Source organism: Xylocopa sonorina, chromosome 2, assembly GCF_050948175.1.
Source record: "Xylocopa sonorina isolate GNS202 chromosome 2, iyXylSono1_principal, whole genome shotgun sequence".
In the NCBI taxonomy this organism is placed as follows: domain Eukaryota; kingdom Metazoa; phylum Arthropoda; class Insecta; order Hymenoptera; family Apidae; genus Xylocopa; species Xylocopa sonorina.
The window spans coordinates 11,924,803-11,939,857 of record NC_135194.1 but is presented as its reverse complement, the minus strand read 5'-3'; the positions used below and the strand labels follow the sequence as shown (position 1 = coordinate 11,939,857).

General features: G+C 35.5%; 3 protein-coding genes across 7 annotated transcripts in view; all 3 read right to left on the bottom strand.

The window, feature by feature from the left end:
* Nucleotides 1-855: 855 nt before the first annotated feature.
* Nucleotides 856-7,711, bottom strand: LOC143432988 (uncharacterized). Of its 3 annotated transcripts, none has more exons than XM_076910016.1 (21): nt 7,276-7,711; nt 6,669-6,831; nt 5,023-6,584; nt 4,812-4,925; nt 4,593-4,745; nt 4,335-4,501; nt 4,193-4,265; nt 3,922-4,104; nt 3,719-3,857; nt 3,557-3,653; nt 3,273-3,475; nt 2,999-3,197; nt 2,669-2,926; nt 2,489-2,608; nt 2,259-2,401; nt 1,978-2,164; nt 1,812-1,899; nt 1,622-1,747; nt 1,387-1,545; nt 1,217-1,309; nt 856-1,136 (listed from the first exon to the last, which is right to left on the bottom strand). In XM_076910016.1, the coding sequence occupies exons 2-21, from the start codon at nt 6,817-6,819 to the stop codon at nt 957-959; spliced, it is 4,395 nt and encodes a 1,464-aa protein (XP_076766131.1). In that variant the 5' UTR covers nt 6,820-6,831; nt 7,276-7,711; the 3' UTR covers nt 856-956. The 3 variants fall into 3 exon arrangements, with proteins under 3 accessions (XP_076766131.1, XP_076766132.1, XP_076766133.1); XM_076910017.1 differs by having other exon boundaries at nt 3,005-3,197; XM_076910018.1 differs by having other exon boundaries at nt 951-1,136; nt 1,230-1,309.
* A 106-nt stretch (nt 7,712-7,817) lies between these two features.
* Nucleotides 7,818-9,721, bottom strand: Rpl7 (ribosomal protein L7). Its single transcript, XM_076910571.1, has 6 exons — nt 9,711-9,721; nt 9,175-9,310; nt 8,924-9,099; nt 8,589-8,836; nt 8,210-8,307; nt 7,818-7,973 (listed from the first exon to the last, which is right to left on the bottom strand). Exons 1-6 carry the CDS (start codon nt 9,719-9,721, stop codon nt 7,863-7,865), a joined length of 780 nt encoding a protein of 259 aa, XP_076766686.1. The 3' UTR covers nt 7,818-7,862.
* Nucleotides 9,722-10,537: 816 nt separating this feature from the next.
* Nucleotides 10,538-15,055, bottom strand: part of Hlk (hulk) — a 33,728-nt gene continuing 29,210 nt past the window's right edge. For 2 of the 3 annotated variants that reach the window (XM_076909877.1, XM_076909875.1), the window contains 9 exons: nt 14,438-14,542; nt 13,557-13,654; nt 13,358-13,442; nt 13,151-13,282; nt 12,883-13,065; nt 12,664-12,804; nt 12,265-12,588; nt 11,996-12,178; nt 10,538-11,939 (listed from right to left, as the gene is read on the bottom strand). In XM_076909877.1, coding sequence (XP_076765992.1) covers nt 11,752-11,939; nt 11,996-12,178; nt 12,265-12,588; nt 12,664-12,804; nt 12,883-13,065; nt 13,151-13,282; nt 13,358-13,442; nt 13,557-13,654; nt 14,438-14,542 — 1,439 coding nt within the window. In that variant the 3' untranslated portion in view covers nt 10,538-11,751. The remainder of the gene's footprint in view (nt 11,940-11,995; nt 12,179-12,264; nt 12,589-12,663; nt 12,805-12,882; nt 13,066-13,150; nt 13,283-13,357; nt 13,443-13,556; nt 13,655-14,437; nt 14,543-15,055) is intronic. The other variant, XM_076909876.1, reaches the window with a different exon arrangement.

Here is a 15,055-nt window from a genome sequence, read left to right as displayed (position 1 = left end):
TTCTGAATACTTGCATGATTTAACTCGAGGCAGAACCAATTTTATTTCAAACTTCCAAAAATATTCATTTTTACCTGCTGATACTTTGTTAATCGTTACTCACAAATTTTGTATAATTACATGCCTAAATAATATGAAAAATGTCTGTCACGAAGACGGTCGAGGAAGAAATGGGATGAGAATCGAAGTTAATATCGATACGATAACGTGAAATTCGTACTGTTAATCAATGAGGTAGAAGACAGAACGAATACGAAGAGATTTATTGTTTTATATATTTTTATTACAAGCTTACTTATACCCAGGCAACACAGCTTTGTCACAGTAAGAGCACTGTGCTCTTATTTATTTGCGCCGCGTGAATTTATATATTTCCCGCTTTAGAGGTAAGAGAGAGAAAGATATATAAGAAAGCTATAGGAAAGAGAGAGACAGATGCTGCAGACTCTACTCCAGAACTCCTGGCGCCATCTCTGTAAAAAGTGCTCAAACTGGTCGCACAGCGGTACCGACAGCGAAGTGAACTTCAAAAACTACTAGCGCCATCTCCTGGAGGAACCCTGAAACTAGGTCGGTAATTAGTTCCAGTATTTTCCGCAGAGATGGCACTAGTAGTTTTTGAAGTTCACTTCGCTGTCGGTACCGCTGTGCGACCAGTTTGAGCACTTTTTACAGAGATGGCGCCAGGAGTTCTGGAGTAGAGTCTGCAGCATCTGTCTCTCTCTTTCCTATAGCTTTCTTATATATCTTTCTCTCTCTTACCTCTAAAACGGGAAATATATAAATGTCATAACGCAAAAATAACATCACAGTGCTCTTATTGTGATAAAGTTGTCTTGTTAGGGTATATATAAAGTTAAAGAAAATAATTTGCTACATATTAAACAACAAGCGATCACTGTCGAATTTATTATGTTTAACTTTATATGCATAAATAGTAAATGTTCCTTCCTATATTAAGAAGAATCTTTCATTGTGACCTTCGTTTTGTCAAGCATAGATTTTGCGTGTTCGGGCAATAATGTTTTTAATTCATCTGGCATAGACATATATTTAAAATTCAATAGTCTTACTAAACCATTCTGGTAGCCAACTACCATCCATAAATAACTCCATGCATTTGGATTCCATGATATCTAAAATTGAATACTTGATAGTCTCCAAAGGCGAAGTTATGATATTAAACTAGATAAAAAAACAGTCGTAATATACGCACTCTGTTTACAGACATGAATGGGTATTCCTCAATTGGTACCGCGGTTAATTTTTCTCCGGGTAATGACCCTTTACGCGCATATCGTTTAATATTCTATGAATGTATTAATATAGCATAAAACATGGGGATAAAGTAGGTTGTATAATATCAAAATTGTTAAAAATACTTACTGTTAAATTATCACAGAAAATAATACCGAATCGATCACAGCACTGAGTATACGTTTCTGGCATATAATAATAATCCTTCGAATTCTTTTTGTGCTTTTTATCATTCTTTTTATCATCTTCTTTTTCCGAAAAGTCCACTATTTTGACAAATGAACTCAACTAGAAGGACAACATACACACTTAAATTTATACGAAAGGTATTAACATATTACCAAATAAATATAAAAGAAAATACCTTTCTCTTTTTATGTAAATTCGTATAATCTCTACCGTGCACAAGTTCATGAGCAAAGACCGCTAATATTTCTCCCGCTAATGTGCCGTGCGCAATGCTATTCGCATAGTCAGAAACTGCTAAAGCCTATAAAATTTTTCAATAAAATATTGCCGATTTTAAAGAATATATGTTTTTCGAAATCACTTACATATGTGGGAGAATTTGTTCCTAAAACAGGATAATATTTGAATTCGTATTCTCTTAACGAAATCAAATATGTATTAGTATGCTTGTATCTGTGAATAGAATAACAAGGCACTAAAAAATAGATTCCACTATAGATTGAAACTACTTTCTTCGTTGTTGCTTCTTACCCAAGAGCATCATCGAAACTAACAACTGCGCACGGCCAATGTGTCATCCATGCACCATCTGCTATAATACCCTTTTGCATAGAAGTTTGAGGAGTGCTTGTATCTTCTAGATTCCAAAATTTATACGATCTATCCAAACTTCCAGATGCTAGAAATCTTTCTCCGTTATATGGAACTAACGCTACCACTGTGAAAACGATGTATTTTTAAATATATGTTGCTTTATTTAATGTGAACATTTCTAAAAATTTTCATTTAAAAATACCAAGAATAATACTTACTACTCACAGCATTACCATGAGCATAAAAATGCTGAAATGCATTTACAAAATATGTGTTTTGTCTTTTTTCCATTGATAACGGTGACTTGTATGTTAGATCCCACAAAGCGATGTAACCATTTGAAAATCCAGCGGCAATTGTACTGAAAAATATCATATAACTTTTCTCTCTCTTATATAATATGTAATTAAGCACATATACGTGTATAAAACCTAATGAAAAAATTTACTTATGACCATGCTCTTTTGTCCATGATAACTTAGTACACTGCCAATGTTGATCATTGATATCGTACATTGAAATATTTACTACTAACGTTAACACCGGATCAGTAGAATATATAGGCCACCTATGATGATAAATGTTAATATCAGCGGAAAACTATATAATCTGAACAAAGTTTACTTACTCGTAATCTGCGGTTTTCTTAAATTTTAATTCCTCCGGGAAAGGTAACGAATAAATATGTACATTTCCATCTGAGCAAGCTGCTGCGAGCATACCCATCCGTTTCAGACTAGAATTCGTTTCACTTTCTTTCTCGTAATTCTTCAAACTTTCATGTTGATAACATCCAGAAGGACACCATTCTATGCACCATATAGTGCCGCTATTATGTACAATTGCATACGATAAAGTAGGAGATACTTTTTTATTATCACCAACTCTAAATGAAGAGACAATACTTTCAGAATATAGTTAAATATTCTAATTCATTAATTGTTCGTTCACTACTAACCCATACTTTAATGGTCCTACGCTCCAAATTTGTATCATATTATGCCCAGAGTGCGATTTTCCTACAGTGTATTCACTTTCCATTGTTGGATGAGTACTAATCGCGATATACTGACAAGGTTCTTTAGAATACATCGGCGATGGAATGGGTAACCATGCCAATGCCCATACTGGACCACCAGTAAAAAAAGTTGGAGTATCTGAAAAGTTAACATAGCATACTAATGTTTGTAAAATTTGTTTGGCAGGAGGAATTGTTTTATCAATGTACGAACCTTCATCTAAACTACCTTCAAAGCGTTTCCATTGTTTCCAAGATATTTCTGTATTACGTGGTTCTTCGAATGAAGTCCCTTTCTTCGCCCGCATAGAAACCTCTAATTCTGGCAGATATTTAAAAGCATCCAGATTATTTAACAATGTAAACTTATTTGGTAAATATTCGTCAAACAAAGAAAATTCATAATTTTTCCTCTCGCTATAAAAGAAAATTAAATTTAATTATTCAAACATTGAATAAAAGTACGTACTAACAATCGTAGGTAATCTAAGTATTTACAATTCTAAAGTCCACTGCACAGCAGGGAGATACGGCTCCGACCATCGAACTTTATGTAGCTGTTCCTTGTCCAAAAACTTCATGGTATAAGATGTTTCTGAAAGTATAAATCATAATTAAATGTATCTCATGTTTTCGTTTGACAATAGAATTTATTCTTACTTTCGTCCGAACTATAACTATCTTCTTCAAAGTCTGATGATTTATCGATTTCTTGTGTCGTCGCATGTTCTTCTGTTACGTGCTTTACCATATCTTCATTGGAGTTAGTTGAAAATTTACATATTTTACACAGATAACACTGCAATAAAATGAAGCTATAACGTACCTTATAAAAGTAACACTAATTATATATGTATATATACCTCTTGAGGAGTAAAGTTGCAATTGGAAAAATGTTTACACATATCATCATAAGATGTGCACGTATAAGTGCAACCTGGTTGATGACAACTTATTTTTCCTTTTGAAGACAATTCTTTTTTCCATATACCTTTCCATACTGATGGAATACTCTTTTCAAATTCTGGTGTCTTTATTATACGCTTCTATAGTAATAGATAACAATTTCATACAATTATTCACTTAATATATTATTTAAATTTAATTACAAATATTTTAAAACATAACATATACCAGCATAGAAGAGTCAAGTTTTACTTTTTTTTCAGGAGGATCTTTAACAAATTCTAAAATTTTCGACACAGCTCTGCAATTAAAATATCATATCACTATCTTTATTTAACTTCGATCGTGAGATCTTTAATTCAAATCTTACTTCTCTGCAGCTTTACGTTTTACTCTTTCATTATCAGGAGTACATAATTGTGATTCCACTATTTTACTTTGTTCCGATTGCCTGTGGCTCCTTTCATGTATTTCCATAGATGATGGCATCATGATAGCACCACAAATAGGGCAAGTTACCATCAAGGCTTGCTTTTCCTGGCACATAGGATTAGTGTAATTACGTCATGTTTTTCTGTCGAATTATTGAAATAAATGATTAATTCTAGTAAAAAAATTATAAACATACTTCTTCTGACTTGCCACAAAATTGCATGTGAGATATAAAGCCGTTTACACTGCGCTTTACACTTCCACATTTCTCACAAGATAATTGGCCCTTTTTCTTTTTAATAGCCATTGTTAATACCTTTCTCCATAATTTAACATCATTCTCGAAATCCTAAAACATACAATTTCTTAGTAAGTGGTATTTAAAAAATATTTTAATTTATTTACATGTACTCACTATTGGTTCATCACCATTCACCCAACTCATATTGTTATGCTTAAATAAGTTGTGCGTATTCCATTGGCTTTTTAATATGTTTACTCCACATTTGGCACAAGTTACTAAATCTGCCTGAATAGAATACAAAATAATATTTATATAATTTAGTTAATGTTAAACAATATCATACATACTTCTAATATCATTAGCATTTTGTTACAAAACTTACTTCTGATTGGTGAGCGACAGTATTAATTGCATTTGAATCATCTTTTTCCATTTGCTCTGTAGATATTGGTCCCATTGAATTTGGTATATATTCAGCTTCTAATGAAGGATTAGATCCTCTGCCTCTGCCTCTACCTCTGCCTCTACCTCTGCCTCTACCTCTACCTCTACCTCTACCTCTGCCTCTACCTCTACCTCTCTCACTGCTTGCAACTTTATCAATACTTGTACCTGGTGGTCTACCTCTTTTTTTAATAATAATGGGATCTGGAATGTTACCCTCAGTACTGTCAGCACCACTTAAGTCATTGGTATTACTAATATTATACGATTTTTTATCGTGTTCCTTACTATGCATATCTATTTCTGTAGTAGAAACATCATTAATTTTTTGTGAAGTGTTTAAATCTGAAATTGATACATCTGGAGTTTTTGGTGTTGTGAGCATAGTTTTCCTAGGTCTTCCCCGTTTTCTTTTTACTGGTACTTGACTGGTGTCAGTTTGATTTATCAAGCTTAAATTGTCAGTTTCTTGCTTTATTGAAGTAGTCGATGTTATAGGGATTAAATTAATCTTATTTTCATCACCACTTATATTATTTTCTTCATCGTTTAAATTTTTCATTCCTCCAGATTCAAGTACAGAGGTATTCATTACTCCTGTAATTACTTCCTTTTTAATCTTATCGTATTGTTTTATATCTCTCGAATTCATTGATTCCAAATTTTTATTATTTTCTACATTTGTACAATTTTGTAAATCTTGTACAGACGATTCCTCATCGTTATTTTTAGTGCTAGAATGACTTCTAGAAATATTACCGGAATTCAAAGGCAGTGAATTTGTTGTTACAACTGATGTGATAGAAGTAGAAGAAAGGTATAAATCATTTTCATTTTTAAACTCTTGTTTTATACACATTATTTGATTAAGATCATTTCCTTCAGTTTTATCAGATAAAGAAGCATTAGATATTATTGCTTGATTTGATTTATTATTAGAAGTACTTTTTCTCTTTTTATTCAGAAGTTGATTAGTCTTCTTACACGTGATAATACCATCATTAGTGTCTACTCGTTCACGAACACGTTTAGATCTGCCAAGTACCGTTCCATCAATTTTTATTTCTTTTTGATGTTTTGACATATTTCTTACATTTTCTCCTTGAAGCTTTGGTATATAATTTGAGGTAGCTTGATTACTTTCTGAGTTGTTACTAGTATGTTTTCCTTGCGCTGCAGTAATCCCTTTCCCTACAACATCTACCAAGCAATCTGCTTTTGCGTTACTGTTGTCTTTCCTTATAGTACTATGAATATCTTTTTCTTGCTTTATATGGACTGCTCTAGACACTAATTTCTCCTCATTTGCAGGTACTTCTGTTGCACTTCTTAAACTTTCTTTATCCGTACCTTCTATCTCATTGTTCTTACTAGCTTTTATTACTGTGCCTGCTTTTATCACACTGTTTGAATTGGTACAGTTTTCAGTAGATGTACAAATCTTATGATCTTTAGTATTATCATTTTTTATAAATTCTAACGTAGAAACTATATTTTCATCTGCAGAAGAAAATATTGAATGAGAAATGGATAAAAAATAATGTTTATTACATTTTAAATTATTATAATAATTAATAGGCTTACCTTTTTCCATAGAATTACCAAGGCAAATATTTTGTAACACGTTTGGCGGTAGGATGAACATTTTTGTATTATTGAGAAATGAATGATTGGATTTACTGATCAAGTTCACATTATCTGATGAAGTATTGGGATCCACAGTCTTTTTGTTCATTATTAATATAATCTGGAATAGTAAAAACAAAGATATTATGTACTTTCAAATATTATACGTTACATGGAATTAAGGAGGATATTAAAATAATACATTTTTTATGCTATACAAGAATGGAGTAATATTTACTTAAAAAATTCGCAGCATATTTAACTATTTTTACGTAATATTTTGTGGCATAAAAAATTGTTTGCTATTTATTAAAAAGAGAATTAACATGGACAGGACTCGAACCTAGATCATGCAACGTTGAAACAGGCTTTTTGCACTCTAATCCAAAATCAAATACAATTTATTAGCTCTTACAGATGAACACGTGGGCCGAGCCCGTCCGTTACGCGAGGAAATAATTAAAATGCTGTGAAAATTTATTGATATCGTAAAAAATTAATTACACTCACAACCTCTTTTGCACCAAGTACAAAACTGTATTAAGGTTAGGCGTGTAATACGTACGCGTGAGAGAATTTATGATATAATTTCCACATTCAATGATTCCTCGATTTTTTTCGAATATATTTAGTAGAATTTAGTAAAGAATTTTTTTCTACGTTAAAAATAATATCTTGTTAGGAAATAAAATATTCAGTTTAAAATCTCTGAAACAAGATTCGAACCAACAAACTTCGCTTTGACACACCATTCTCAGATTATATTATAGCATAGAATACCGACCGACTCTATTCGATGTAGTAATCCAGCGCATGCGTTTCTGCTTGAAAAATTCGTACGTTCAAATAAAGAATGTTTGTGTAATTAACACTTGCATAGCATTGCAGATATAGATTATTGATTGCAATAATAAGTAACAACAAATATGTACATTTGTACATACTTCTTTCAATGCAATCTTGTGCATTTTAGTTTTCTTCAATAACATGTTCATTTTGATGTTGAAAAGCAAGGGTGTGTAATTTTACGTATTTATACAATAAATAATAATACACGGGCGCTTGTATCATTATTAAATGAAAGTGTAGGTAAAACGTGACGCAATGTAACGTGTTGTATTTAAACGTTTATTTATCAAGATTTTTATAAATTTAAACCATTCTCCTGAGAAGTTCATTGATTTTGTCCTCACGATTTCCGAAATCACCACCTTCAACATAGTGGTTAGTCTTCTTGCGCCATCCGCCGTTGGGTGTGTTCAGCTAAGAACATAAATCGAAATAAATGATTTGATACAAATACATTAGGGTGATTAAAAGATTCTAAAAGTTCTAAAGACCCATTGAAATGTTTGAGTTTTACTAAGAAACGCAAAATTGTATGCGTACCAAAAAGAAAAACTCGTATTACTTTACGACATAGTAGGAGGTTAATAGAACATTGAATATCTTTTACAACCATGCCTATGTCGATAAATTAGATGTAAAGATTTATATACCTTAAATGGCCACAAGAAATTACTTGCAAACTTGAACTTTGGTCCAACTGTGAATATTTCATGGATTAAGTCTTCCACACAGATAATACCAGAGCGTCCTACAACAATTTAGTTCCCGCGTTAATTACATGTTTAACATTAGCAAATAAAATTATTCAATGCAATTATAAATTGTAAGAATTATTTCAAGACCTTTCCAAAGGTATGTGGAAGAGAACTACAAAAATTCTATTACTCTTCGACAAGATGGAAGGGAGTAGATTAAAATATAAATATACAACTCCCATGGACTTGTCAAACATACAAAAATAATTTTTATCTTTTAATATCTGTAGAAACTAATTACATTAGACGAAAAATAAGTGGTAAATGTACTGACCAAGTTTCTTTTCGATGATAGAATTGCTTGTAATTGGGATACGTTGTCTATTTATTTTGGCAAATCCTCTTTTGTAAATCAGTTCTCTGACCGATTTCAGATTAGGATATCCCCATGTGATATAAGGTTCAATGATACGAAGCATGTTAATTGTTGCCTTATTTAGTTTTACAAATACACCATTGTTAATTTGTTTAAGGCGAAAGAGTTGAAGTACCTTACGCACTTTAGGAGCTACTTGATTCACACTAAAATAATAGTATTTGTTTATATGTTATGCATCAGTAATTCAGTAGTATTAGAATGATTGGAACCAACAAAATAATCTTATTTACCCTCGAATACGAATAACAAATGCAAGACGTGCTTCTCCAGGGATATAATAATTGCCACGGCTTTTGGCTTGTCTTATTAACCTGATTTCATCCCTCTCTTTCGTTCTGTATTCTCTCACATATTTCTCAGCCCTCTTGAAAATCTCTTTTCTTTTCCGGTAGAGACTCGCGCGGTGCTAAATATTATGATAAAATTGTTTAAATTGCTTACATTGATTTTAAATATTTAACTAGAGGTTTTAAGAAAGTACCTTGATAGATATTTGAAGACGTGCAGCACGTACTGCTTCGCGAGTTTTCCTCCTCTTAAGAACAGATTCCGGTACTGCTGGCAGCTTTTTAGCTGCAGGTGCAGCTTCTGTCTTCCTGCGAAGTAAAGTATTAACTCTAAGTTAAAAATTATACGGCTGGTTCACACAAAAATGGATAAGTCGCATGGTACACAAAATTAAAGTGAGGTTAAGTTGCTTTGAATAACAAGAATGTCATTTTTAGTTCAAACGATTATCACTAAAATCAGGTTCCATACAAAGTGCAAATTAATGTTATATTAAAGAATTAATGTACACGTTGGAAATGTAGTATTAATTATATTTCATATTGATCAACAGTATAACTTGTGTCAGCACCGAGTGATATTTTCTTATTTCCACAAAGAAAATGAAAACTATAATTAATATATGATAAAAGATTTAAAGAGAATTAAGAATAATACTTTTTGAGAATGTTAAAATCATGTTAACTAGTGATGTTTTTAGATTTCTTTACGAGTTTGAACAACACTTACGCATCCGCCATTCTTGCTCTGGGTAAAGAAATTCTCAACCGCTGAGCATTTCAGAGCTATCGAAACGTTTATCTTGAAGTTGGCTACCGTTCTTCCGGTTTTTGTATAATGGCGGTAAATTTGAAATTTTGCACACAAAAGCTTACAAGAGAGTTCACACGAAAAGGTTGCGTTAAATTCTTTAAAAGAAGACAAGTATCTGAATGCAAAAGAGGAACTCAGTTCTTACTATAATAAAATAAAACAAAAGACTGCGTTAATTCTGTATATTTCAATAATGTAATTTATTGTATATTTCAGTAATTTTATTGTACGGAAGGGGCTGAAACTAGCTTCAGAGGTTGTCCAAGAGATGGCGCTAGTAGTCTTCAGTAGTTTACTTCGCTGTCGATAACGCTGTGCGAACAGTTTGAGCACTTTTCACAGAGATGGCGCCAGGGGTTCTCGAATAGGGTCTGCAGCATCTGTCTCACTCTTTCCTATATCTTTCTTATATATCTTTCTCTCTCTTACCTCTAAAGCGCGAGATATAATTTATCCTACTGTTTCTATCGAATGAAAATTAAGGAATTTAGATTGATTGATGGGATTTTAGATGACTACGGGTCTGCTGACGCTTCTTGAAAGTGGCAATATCATCTAGCCGTCTGTTGTCTGAGAATTTATGCAGTGTTCTGTGAACAAAAATGAAAGAAAGAAGAAGAAAGTGATACGTCGAATAGAAGGAAAAATCGTCACCTTTGTGTTTACGTATGTAATGCATCGTTCACACTGTTATACTATTATTTACAATTGGCAGACGGAAGTGGCACTTTAAGCAGTTTGGAATTGGTCCAAGGGTTCGCTCTTTATTCCTCATGATCATATTAACATCATTAGCCTTTCCTTGACAAAATATGAGCATCGGACAGGCAGTATTTAACCATTTCGCGTACATTCTTATCCTTTCGTCCCGCTCATGGTAAACAGAAGTCAGCGATGATCCGGTAGGGCATGCTGACAATCTGTGGACCGTATTCGCGAACATTTAAATTATACGTGGACCAAAGGTGATCACTCGAGATACAGAAGAAGACCACTGTCAATACTAGTCGACGGTGAGACAATGAAATTTACAAGGAACACGTACAAAAAGAACAGAAGGGGGAAAAAGAATAAACCGTGGATTGCTCGTTGATCGAATTGTCTAGCAACATTCCATGAACAGCGGCGAAATAACAGTGTATGTACACAAGTGCCGGTCAATTTTATTCACCCTGAAAACGCAGCAACAAATCGTCGAGTCAGCAAAAGTTAATACAAAGTGAATGGAATACGATACAACATAATATATCCCTATCGTTACAAAGCAATACAGTAAAAGTATATGTATATATCACACAACGTTGTCGCTGTACAGTAATTTAAACGCGATCAAGAGACATCGTGGTAAACGTATAACGATCACGGATAATCTTGTACACCTTCTATATACATAACAATGGCAATTCGTTTGGAATAGAACTCGAGCAGAACACCCGCAAACGTCACCTCGTGTACGCTCGCAACCCTCTTAGAAACATCCGCGCTACCTTTCATTTGACAGAGGTCTAACAATCTCCCTATAGAAAATCGGATGGATTTGGTCCACGTTATGCAAGCATACCACGCGCTCACGGAATTCACGGACAACCTTTCACGCCTGTTCACGGCGCAAAGTCTATCAGTTTTCTCGTCGTTCGTTAATCGTCTAAGGAAAATGAAGTTATACGTAGACAGGTTTCGTCGTCATCCTCGTAGAATCGTCGAGCCTTGGTGCGGATCGTTCGTTCCGGACGAACGGCTGCCATTTAATCTTACGTGAAACGAGTCGGATCAACAACAAGAACAACGCACATACGCGCAGCAACACGATCCATAAATCTCTACTCTTTCGTTCCTCCTTTCTTTCTCTCTTCCTTTCTCTCTCTTCCTTTCTTACTCTCTTTCTCTCCCTTCCTTTCTTACTCTTTTTCACTCTCTATCTTTCATTTCCTGGCTCTCTCTCTCAACGCACGAATTTTCACGCTTGCTTCGGGTGCGGCGCGGGCGTTGTTGGTTCCGACCGGAAACACGACAACAGGAAACCAGTGTACATGGCGAACAAAACGGTAATGGCGATCAGCATGTACATGTAGATGTTCAGTTCCGGCTGGCGGTACCTGTTCTTGCGTAGCCATTCGAGGACTTCTTGCTCTTTGTGCAGGTCACCTGTTGAGAGAACGATTGTCACTCGACAAATTGGGACCTAATTGCGATCGTCTTACCTCGATAGATACTGGGGAATCTCTTGCGGAAATAGACGATGGCAGGAAGCTTAGTGACGCCCCATTTTCTGGCGTAACGCGGATCCGCCATTTTGACGAACGTGATGTCCAAGTTGTCCGTTTCGCCGTCGATATTCTCCAGCCTCTCGTTCACTTCTTCGCTCTCCTTACTGTGGTGTTCATCTGAAGACAGCAATTGAACTGTTACAATTTTTCCTCGATCGTACGTTTGTTTAAAAACAAAGTAGAGACGTTTCTTCGGTACGCACAAAAGAAGACAGCTAGGAATTCATTTTCGTCCAGCAATTTGTCCAGCATCTTCTTGTTAACCTCCTCGATCTCGTTTTTAATCTCAAACACGTCTTGAGAGGTCAGCCATTGGAGGATTTTGTCTTCCTGGGTCAGATCGCCGTCGTAGATCAGAGGTGTTTTCTTGCGGAAGTAAACCAGCGACGGGACATTGAGAATTCCGAATTTCTCAGCAGCCTCGGTGCTGAGCACTTTCACAAAATCGATGCCGAATAAGTCTGCCTCGCCGTCGATCTTCTCCAAAGCTTCCATGATCTCGTCGCATTCAGGACAGTCTTCGTCGTCTGATTCGAATAGCATTCGATTCGAGTGAACGTGAGAATGGTTTCTAACTTTATTAAGAAAAAGAAACAACTTACAGAAGAAAACGGCTAAGAATGGGGATTCGTCGAGAAGTCTCTCCAACATCCTTTCATTCACAGCTTCGATCTCGTCCGCCAGTTCTCGATTATCGTCGTCGATTAACCATTCGAGAACCGATTCCTCGTTTTGCAAATCACCTGTTCGAATTCATTGAAAGTTATCCAAATTTTAGAGACACGGATCGTGATAATTGTCAAATAAAAAAATTTAGGAACCTTCGAACAGAAGAGGGTTGCCATTTCTGAAGTAAACCAATGCAGGGAACGTTTTAATGGAGTATCGTTTCGCTAGCTGGGGATCCTGAATTTTTACCAGGTGAATGCCAAACACGTCGCACTCGTCGTCGATTTTTTCCAATCCTTCCAAAATTTCGTCGCATATATGGCAATTTTGCTTGTCTGTAATGAAACGATAGATGCATATAAAGCAATACCTATACTGTCGATTAGATTGATTTCGATAGAAGACCATAAGAAGTCTTACAGAAGTACACCGCGAGATACTGTGTCTCTTCAACAGAATTCTCCAACATTACTCTAGTTATTAATTCTATTCGATCCTCCGTCTTCTGTGTAATTAACCACTGTAGAACTTCTTCCTCCACCTTTAAGTCACCTGTGTAGAAAGATATTCAAAGTAGTCTATGATTTAAGTGAGCATAATATTAAAATTAAGGAGAAAATAGCAAACCTTCGAACACATTTGGTATTAGGTTTTCAAAGTACACCAGTACAGGGAATTCCATCACTCCATAATCCTCCGCCACTTTATAATCCTATACGAACATGTGTCAAATAATAAATTTTCACTCTTTAAATTTTTCACCAAAGATCGCTGAACTCTTCAGAGTTTTGCGAACGAGCGATTTGGATACCATCTTGGTACTCACTTGAGTCTTCACAAACGTGATACCGTGCCTGTCGCAATCGTCGTCGATGTTCTCCAGTTCCTCGAGGATCCCCATGCATTGCTCGCAGTCTTCGGTATCTAAAGAGACACTGCATCGTTATAAGATTCACGAACACGTGGAAGTGATTTCTACTTGTAAGACAACGATCTGTTACGATGAGACAGAGATCGGGTAAGACGGATGATTGGGCGATGATCTAAGAAAGCAGTCTATCCGCTTCATCTATGGGAGGAAACTAATTCCGTCGAGAACGATGATTTCGATTGACCATACTCATCTAATTGCAGCTCTATCTAAACACGAATCAAACAAAAATTGCTGGCATGCTGGTCAGCGGGGTCTCTATGGTCACTATATGGTGGTTTCTGCCGTCTAGATCTATGGTTCTCTCCGTGCATGCTCTCTAATCGTGCAGGTACACTTCTGTGACGGTGTGATTGTGTGTGAGATCCACGAAAAGTCGCACGATCTGGGAAAGATCCGATAAAAATTTGTCCAGCTTCGAAATGGAGGCCAGGGGCTAAATTCAATTGTTTAGCAATTGTAAAGATTCAATTTTTGTTGCGAACGAAAAATAACGCGAGCCTTTTCCCTTTCGAGAAACGGTAAAAAAAGTGTATTCGTAAAAAGGAAAAATCGATTAAAAACACGGCGTAGTACTATATCAATGTGCTGTATGGTGTATTGGTGAGTGTCTGTGGTGTTGTGGGGTGGCGCACAGGGTGGTGAATGCAATCTGGGTGAACTATCTGGAACATATTCTAAACTGGTTGACATTCTAAGTTGGTACAGAAAAAAAAAGAAGAAAACATAAATCGGGTCGGTAACTCAATTGTCTCTTTTTCTGTGTTCACGTGTACCATCGATTTCCACGGCTGCCTCGTGTTCGACGATCCTGCGCTCCTTCTGGCGAGTCTGCTTGCGTTGATATTTTGCCTGACACAAGTCACAAAGCGTTCTGTTCCCTGCGGCATTAGCAGACAACGTGTACAGCGTATGGACGAGACGAGGGGCAGATAAAAGTAAGAGAAAGAGAGAAAGAGAGAAAGAGAGAAAGAGAGAGAGAGAGAGGAACAGACAGAGAGAAAGAGAGTGAGAAAGAAAGATAGACAGACAGGCCAAGTAGCAACGATCACGAAGAAACGTGTACAAAAAAAACGTGAGATGTCAATAACAAAGACGACGGACAATTTTTTAGAATTAAAAACCAAAATCTGATTAATCGATTGCGGCACATTAAGCGCAATTCGCAGAGAAAAACACGAGACTAGAGACCGCGTAACATATGCTTCGACATTCCTGCTTCCAGGGCAGGAATTGTCAAACGGGAACGAGTTGCGATACAGTTGTTATTCTCTTTAGTAGAAACAGAGTGGTCGATAGATTAGCGTGAAAGGATGAGGACGAAAGGAATTGGATGCGAGGAGGTCCGCTCTAAACGTTTAAATAGAATTATCGACTAACTACTACTTAATTAT

Coding starts and splice junctions, on each gene's coding strand:
- LOC143432988 (XM_076910016.1), bottom strand. CDS start 6,819: ATGAACAAAAAGACTGTGGATCCCAATACTTCATCAGATAATGTGAAC. Junction 2,927..2,998: donor GTAGGACCATTAAAGTATGG/GTTAGTAGTGAA, acceptor CTCTTCATTTAG/AGTTGGTGATAATAAAAAAG. Junction 1,748..1,811: donor GAACAAATTCTCCCACATAT/GTAAGTGATTTC, acceptor AAAATTTTATAG/GCTTTAGCAGTTTCTGACTA.
- Rpl7 (XM_076910571.1), bottom strand. Junction 8,837..8,923: donor TTTGTTATTCGTATTCGAGG/GTAAATAAGATT, acceptor CTATTATTTTAG/TGTGAATCAAGTAGCTCCTA. Junction 7,974..8,209: donor ATTTCTTGTGGCCATTTAAG/GTATATAAATCT, acceptor TTATGTTCTTAG/CTGAACACACCCAACGGCGG.